Here is an 8,028-nt window from a genome sequence, read left to right as displayed (position 1 = left end):
ACAGATGCATTTATATACCCTTGGGTTACACACATTATCACACACTAATATTATCACAAGTTTACTTTCTGTCTTAAAGGGTAGCTCCGCCAATTTTGCACATTAAAGTGAGTTAACAAGTCATGGTGAGTGCTGCACATGTGGAAAAGTAGAAGCATATAAAGCCCTTTTGTGGCTCCAGAGGAAGAGGAATGTTATGTGATAAATTGCCTCCTGTGATATTGAGTCGGGTCAGGCCCACGGGATCTTGTTTCAGAAAAACTTTGTCGAGCTGGCGGCCATGTTGGTGTTGGTGCAAGTGTTGAGCGAGACCATGTAGTTCACCGAGTGGTTTCACACAAAACTAGATATAGTTTACCTTAATAACGATAACACAATTACAAATTTTAGTCTAAGAAATAAGATGTTAAAGACATAAAGAGACAAAGGGCATGAAAGTAAGACGAAATAAGGATCATCTGCGTTTATCAAGGATTACCTGATTTTGCGCAGCATTTTCTGACTCTCACCTGACACACTGAATCATTTGAACCGTCCTGCCTCCTGAAATCAGATTTGGCACATGTATCAAACAGTCAGACCTGCATACAACGCTGTCACATGAGGTGTGGCATCGTCTATTATGTGATTCCTTTTCCACGAAGCTATCTAGAAAGTGTAGCCGGATGCCCTTGAGCCATGCACGAATACGAACCAAAAAAAAAACCACTGTGTCATGCAAAAGTGTGGTAGAGACTCATGCAAAAACACTGGTTACTGCTTTTGAGACACACACACCGAAGCAAATGTTTTTTTCGTCCGGGAGGCCGAAATTCCTAAAAATCTAGACACCCAAAACAACATCGTTCACTGTGCTGCTGATCAGCTCATGCGTCGCTCAAGTGGGCTTCTGAAAGAGGCGATTGTTGAGCTCACTTTGTAGCGCCTCGTGGTTTGCCAGACAGAGTCCTTTTTTTTCCCCCTCTCTCTCTCTTTTTTTTTCCACAAGACTTGCCCCGGCAAAGTGAGAGTTCATAGGACAGAACAAGCTGGCAGACACTGATAATAGAGAGGCACAAAGAGAGATCTGTCTAAGCCCTCACATATTAATACATCCTAACAATGAACAGGAGATTGAGCGTCCAATACTCAAACTACCTCAAAGTCTCCTGTTGGTTAGTGACACTGACGACGATGAAATAAACCCCAAGACTCCTTTAAAAGTCCACCAGTGGTGAGAAAAGGCCTGTTTGTGTTCATAAGATATGAGCAGGCATGCATGATGACCAACACCTGCTCATTTAGCTTTGGTCTGTTGCTTCAGCACATATTTCTGCTAACAACTGACGTCTGTAGCTGCCGTCAGTAGGACCCACGTAGAGTAGAGACCTCAGGTATTACAGTAATGATAGTGCACATCAACTATGTGGTGTAAAAAGGAAGAGGGGAGAGGCAAGGACACACCTCACACTATAAATGGCAGGACTGTACTGAGACTGGGGCAACACCCTGAATGAATTAAATCCCTCTCAACGTGCGAGAATGCCGCAAAAAAGCAGCAACACTAAGTAAAAGCAATACAGTAAAGACTCCGTGAGACGTTATCTTATCAGGGGTTTACATTGGACCTTGTGCAAGTGTTTATTCTTCAGGCTTTGTTGGTGGAATTCCACCTAAAGTTTTCCTCTGACAGGGAGCTGAATGGAGTGAACCCAGTGTTGTACTTGTCAGACCGGTGTAGCAGTGGGTGTGGACTGACTGAGGGCGCATAAGAGGCCGATGGGCTGGCATTGAAGCACACTGTGTGGGTCGGCTCAGAGGGGGGAAACAGATTGGATTTTTTCCCCAACACCGGATGTGCAGACAAGTTTGAATGGTTGTGTATGGTGAGAGAGGACTTTAACCTGGCGCGTGGAGATTTATTTTGACAGAAATCATGATGGCGCAAAACGGCACAGCTGGGAATCACGGTGAGTGACGCACAGATTTATTATTCTGTACTGCTGCTTCTCATCCAAGAGCTCACCTGGTGAAGCTTTATCTATCTAGGGTGGGTCGCAGGGTTATTCAGCATTACATTATGGTAAATATTCATCAGTAGCATTTCAGAGGCGAGAACTGTACTTTTTACTCCATCACATGTATTTGGTACCTATAGTTACTAGTACTTTGCAGTTTGAATGCCTCTTCAGAGCAAAAGTAGCACAAACGGGGCACTAAGTAGTTTTGGAGGAGAAATTCAAACCCAGGACTTTAGCATTTACAATATTAATGAGGAATAATACAAACTCAGAAACATGTATAACTGAATAAACAAGCTGTTCTCAGAGAAAAATAAGGTCCCCAGAACACTGTTTGAAGTTAGAAAGGCGGCAGGGTCCGCCACATATAAACAAAACAGCATGAAACTGTGTCGCCCTTTGACGTCAGCTTGTTTATTGAGTTTATTCAGTCACGAGAACAAAGAGAGTTTGTTTATTTGGTTTGTTTGGACATTAAAAAAATCAGTCAATGAAGATCTTTGTTTTCTGATTAAAATGTCTACTGAGTGCACCTTTAAAATGAATTAAAGCAACCGTATGTAACCACTTAATCTCAAAACAACAGCTTGGAAATAATTGTGATGTCGCAGCATTACGTACATGTTTACTTCAAGATACAGGTTTTGAGGACATAAAACATTGTTATGATGTGAAGAGCTTTGTTTCTTTATGACACCGGTGTTGCACTTCTGATTTCTACATAATATTGCTTTAATGTTTTACCTCAACACTGGTACATTTTCTGTGACATTATTCTATAGGTTGGTATCAAGCAGCAGAGCAATTCAAAGTGAGAACGGAAAATACTATGAATTATTGTTTTGTTTGTATTTGTGAGTGAGCATCATATAAATACTTCCCAGCATGCTCCACCAGTTGGCTGCTGATGACACAACAGTGGGGGTTGTCTGGTTTCTTTGCTTTATGTCAAGCATGCCCTGCAGACACTCAGGGTGGGGGCCAGTGTTTGGTTTGGTGACATGTCTCTGTTTCCAGGACGATATCATGTTTCACACAGGGCACGCAGGTGTGACGGGTCTTACCACCGACCACGGCTTATTTTGTTTGGCAGTGACACGGCTGATTTCTTAGAAAAGGGTGACGTCTAGTCATCAACCGCTGGAAAAAAAAAGATTTTAATAAAGCTGCAGCTGTCCGTAGAGCTGGAAACCAAGAAGTTTCAAACAGAGCCAATGAAATGTCATTTTCACACACATTCACCATGTGAGGGCGCTGTTTCACAGCTCATTGGCTCAACAGCATAGGAGTCCACACTAAAAGAAAAGACAAACTTGCATTTTAATACAATGCAATATACATTTAAAGTTAAAAAAAAAGCAGCCTTTGATGTCTTAGGGACTTATAACCACAAACAACTAAGCTTGACATCATCTATATAAAATCAAGTGTCCCAACCTTCTGATATCAAGGTGTCTCAACACTAAAGCTGGGGCTAAACCACCATACAGACCTTGTCCCCTAAAGTCTTTAAAGTCCTCCTCAGACAGCTGTGGACTGTGACCGCTTCAGGGGAACCTAACACAGCAGTAGATGAGTTTAGACCCGCCCCATGAGGAGGAGGACGAGGGGGGGAATACGTGGTGCCTGCTTCTTCCTTGCGCACCGAGCAGCACTCACAAAACAGCGGCTGGATTTATTGTAAAGAAAAAAAAAAAGTTTTTTAAAAGTACTCCAGAATGTCTTGTTTACATAAACGTCCGAAAAGGACACCATCCCAGGAGCTGGCTTTCCAGGAGCAGGTGAAAAGAGTTGCGCAGGAGAATGGAAAACGCCTAGGTGAGTCTCGCCCCCCCCCCCCGAACCATAGAGGTGCCTGATGAGCGGAATGCGCGCGCATGGATTGTTTTGGGGAACACACACACACACACACACACACACACACACACACACACACACGCTTTACACACACACACACACACACACAGCAAATGTTATGATAATCTCGATTTAGGAAGATGTGAATCTCGCCAACATAAATCACTGATCATATGTGACTTTGGTCGCGCTGCTGGGAGGAAACCTGTGCAGCGTGTTGGAGAGGCGTCCTCATCGCCTGGAGCGGTGGATTCTGCTTTTTGCTGCCACGATGACAACTCAGAGGAGACAGCTCAGAGTGACAGGAAGGCGTTCATGAGCAGAGGGGGGAAACTCTTCTGTGGTGCTTCTCCGTGTCATTCTGTGCCTCATGTCTCTCATTTTGACTCATTTAACTCAATTTAAAATGGTTTCATGAGTAATTTGGAGAGAGGGGACAGCACAGCAACACAAAGGAAACTTTGTCCAGTACATCAGTGTTGTATTGTGATAGGAGACTGTATAATGTCTTAGATGTTGGATGTTGTTGGTTTGGGAATCACAGGGTAACCTAGGATACGCTGCCCATGATAATGATAGTATCACGATACAGCGATACTGCGTGAACCGATACTTTGCAAGATATCTAATGATACATCATCATATCTGGCTTTTAGAAAAATACAGGAATCATTTATTTGCTGTGCCCAAAAGTTATAGGTTTATTTTGGAGTGTTTGAGATTAGCAGAATGTCTCAGCGTGACATTATTTACAGTAACAACTCTTTACTGCGTATCTTGGTTGTCTCAGGCAAACTTTTCATTTAACGTTCATGAACGGGACATCTGGGAGCATCTTTCTCCGCGGAAAGTGTCCTCAAATCACAAACCTCAGTTATTTCAGGTTTTTATTTATGATAGACAATATATTGTGGTACAAACTGAGTACAAACAAGTGCAATGAGAAACAACCACAGTTGATTTTTAGCACAAGTGGTATCAATTAAATAATCATCCATCTGCAGCTGTAGTGTGAGTTTATACACAGAGGGATTGGTGTACCAAATATTTTGGTCAGTTTTGGCTGGTGTTTGTGTTTTTACACTCGAATAAAACATGATTAAAGGTGCACTATGTGAGATTTTTATTTGAAGAGGTTCAAATATTGTGAATGATAGCAGTTTTAGGTGTTTAGGTGTTTTTCTTTGCTGCAGTAGTGTCTTTTGAAGTAACAACACTCCCCTGGCCCCCGAGCTCGCTGTCTGAACCTCTAGCTGCACAGCTAACTTAGCTAACTAGCTAAGGGGAGCTACAATTAGCAGCAGCTAGTAGTTACTCTGGTGATATTGTGCTCCCTCTTTGCTTGGAATTCGACATGTGGCCAATTCTTATGTATTGCACCTTTGAAAAGACATTATCAAACCTTTGTATTTTTCTTTTACTGTGAGATTTCTGCCATTGCAAGCTCCAGAATTATAACCAGCCTGGGCTCTTGTTTTCATTAAGTGGATACTATTTACAAACTTCTCTAATTTAGAATGTTTGGAAAGATCACATGATGACACACTCCGCAATAAAAACATTTTGTTCTGCACACAGCGACATGGCACCGACTCCCACTCAGACTGTGTGTGAACCTTTGTCATTACCTACTTCCCCGGAGCTATCACTCCCTGTCATTTCACCTTAACTCTTGCCATCGTCTTGCCCAAGCTTGCCCTGGCAGGGTGTAGGCAGTGTTGCTGTGGGTCCAAGATCATTTCTTATCCAGCCTCGCATCTGAAACTGATTACGCAGCAAAAAAAAAAGAGGGAAAAGGAAACTCTCGTAAAAAAAATGCACGGTATGACTCACTCGCATGATTTGGGGAGGGTTTATGTGAATCAGAGATGCGTTTGCGGCTGTCTCCCCCCCCCATGGTAAAGTAGATTACATGAAAAAGGGGGTGACAAACAAGCAGAAGCTGAAGGAGTTGAGGCTGACGGAGCGGAGGTGGTGTTGAAGCTGTCGAGCCGCCTCCCCTCCCTGCAGAGAGGCCAGGAGCTCATAAACAGCCTCTGTGAGTCTGCGGTGCGATCCGGGGGAAAAAATGTCTGTAATGTTGTGTCCCTGCCCACGACCCTGAAACACAACGTAGTTCGCCTCAGATGACCCGCTCAACTGCTGAGAGGACATTAGTTCACTTTTTTTTTTCTTTCTGTATTACAGTTAAGAACAGTTACAGTCCTGTGCGACGCAGACAGCTGCAATCACAGTTCGGTCACGCCCTCGTACGCTGACAAACACCGGCGTTGCCTCACATCTGCACAGATGGAAAACAAATAAAATATTGTCCTGCGAGCTTATTGCAGATCAGTGTCCTAGATGGAGTATGAATCACTCAGCAGATGTCACACACCCTTCCCACAAAGCCATAATCAGCAAATTACCTCACCTGAATGATAAGCCGCTGATCTTCAGAGTCAGGTTGTGTGGAATTTGCCTTTGCTTCCATAGGAGGAGGCTCTCTTTCAACATTTTCCCTCCCTCCTTTAATTAGGCCATTACTGCTTAATTAGGGCAGTAAAATGTGTTGCAGCATGCAGGTTAAAAAATGAAGCGTTGCATCATGGTTTGGGTTTTTTGTTTTGTTGATTTCCTGTTTTGTTTTGTATTGACATCCTTTTGTGTCTTGTTGTCACTTCCTACTTCCTGCTCACCTGTGTTGTTCCCTCTCTGTTTGTTTGGTTTGTCTGTTCTCGTCCTCTGTCTTTTATCGGTCACCCAATTTTATGGAAAGGCATTACTAACCCAGTGGAGAATCCCTTAAAGGAAATAGAAACCCGTGTAACAGTGTCATAAAATCCATTACCTGAATGTCTAACATTCCTGTGTGACCTCTCTTGCCACTCCTGCAGGTTTGGAGGGAGACCCAGATCTACAGTTCCTGCTGGTCGGCGGCGAGCTGGTCAAGATCCGCTCGAGCTCCTGGAAGAAGAACCGCTTCTTCAAACTGCAGGAAGACTGCAAAACCTTTTGGCATGAGTCCCAAAAAGTATTCAAGCGAAACCAGACTTGTGAGTGTCATGTTTCACCAGGTTACATGTGTGTTTGCATGCTTGGAAGTTTTTTTCATGCGTGAGCGGGGAATTTGTCTACATAATCCCTCAGGAGGGGGACAAACCTCGATAAAACTTCCCTTCCCTTTTGAATTCCGTTAGTTATTTTGCTTGGGCTGGTTCATCCCGCCGTGTTTCTGACCCCCGACATCCTTCTGCTGTTATTCTGTCCGCTCAACAATAACTTGTTGCTTGACAGTGCGCATGCAAACACACCCTGAAATCCCCAAAGTGCTCCAGAATGTGTTAGAAGTGTTGGTGAGATGGAAACAAGCCACACGGATCCTGCAGCCAAAGACAGTCCGGAAAACACTAGTGTGAATCCTGACTGTGTGTTGGTCCGTGTGTGTGTGTGCCAGAGAGATTATCTTCCTCTGATTTCTTGCTCAGAGGCCAACTGTCAACTGTGAATGAGCTTCTGCTAGCTCAGATATATCTCACATGCTGTTGTGGCTGCTGCTACCGGGCCTGATAACCTCTGTCCTGAGCCTGAGCCTTGAACACACACTGAGAGACGAAGCGGTGTGACTTATATCCCTCCATACAGACACAGCAGACACACACGCAGAGCTGATATCGAGCGACGCGGTCGTGTGAACGGTCATGAGTCAAAGCTGTTTTTCGACATGACCCCACTCGCTTAATTACGGCCCTTTTTCGTTCGCAGGCGTTTCCTTGTTTACGGAAATAAGCGTGCATGTTTTATTGCTTTCCTGTGGGCTTTAGAAAGCCACAATTACCAATCAAGCTTCAAATTGCTTTTGCATGAGGTGAGGGAGAGTGGGAGGATGGCACGTATTGTTTCTAACTATGTTGTGTGTGTTATTCATTAGGTGCTGTAGGTTTAACCTTCAGTGGGAAGTCCTTTTACTGGCTATATGGTCATTCTGTTTCTGCAGATCTGTGCTTCTGTTCATTCCCTTAATATTTCCGTGATCAAATCAAAGAGGTATGAGGCTGTCCAGTTATTCATGTTTCAAAGACTATAAGAAAACTGTACAGTGTAATCAACATGACCGTTAACTGCTCAGTGTATGACTGTTGGATTTAAAGCTTTATATTTAGAATAAACTACAATATTGTCTCGAAAGTAG

The 8,028-nt window shown here is 43.6% G+C and overlaps 1 protein-coding gene and 1 long non-coding RNA gene across 3 annotated transcripts in view; one reads left to right on the top strand and one right to left on the bottom strand.

Moving 5' to 3' along the window:
- Positions 1-1,787: 1,787 nt before the first annotated feature.
- plcd1a (phospholipase C, delta 1a) overlaps positions 1,788-8,028 on the top strand; it is a 16,679-nt gene continuing 10,438 nt past the window's right edge. Inside the window, exons 1-2 of one of the 2 annotated variants that reach the window (XM_037078825.1) lie at positions 1,788-1,949; positions 6,734-6,892. In XM_037078825.1, the coding sequence (XP_036934720.1) occupies positions 1,916-1,949; positions 6,734-6,892 (193 nt within the window). In that variant the 5' untranslated portion in view covers positions 1,788-1,915. Of the gene's footprint in view, positions 1,950-3,577; positions 3,819-6,733; positions 6,893-8,028 lie in introns of those variants that run through there. The other variant, XM_037078824.1, reaches the window with a different exon arrangement.
- On the bottom strand, positions 2,562-3,630 carry LOC119008477. The gene is made up of 3 exons (XR_005071436.1): positions 3,493-3,630; positions 3,237-3,295; positions 2,562-3,140 (listed from the first exon to the last, which is right to left on the bottom strand). It is a non-coding gene; the product is annotated as an uncharacterized LOC119008477 (long non-coding RNA).

This window comes from Acanthopagrus latus, chromosome 19 (assembly GCF_904848185.1).
Source record: "Acanthopagrus latus isolate v.2019 chromosome 19, fAcaLat1.1, whole genome shotgun sequence".
Taxonomy (NCBI): domain Eukaryota; kingdom Metazoa; phylum Chordata; class Actinopteri; order Spariformes; family Sparidae; genus Acanthopagrus; species Acanthopagrus latus.
This window is presented reverse-complemented; position numbering and strand designations above follow the sequence as displayed.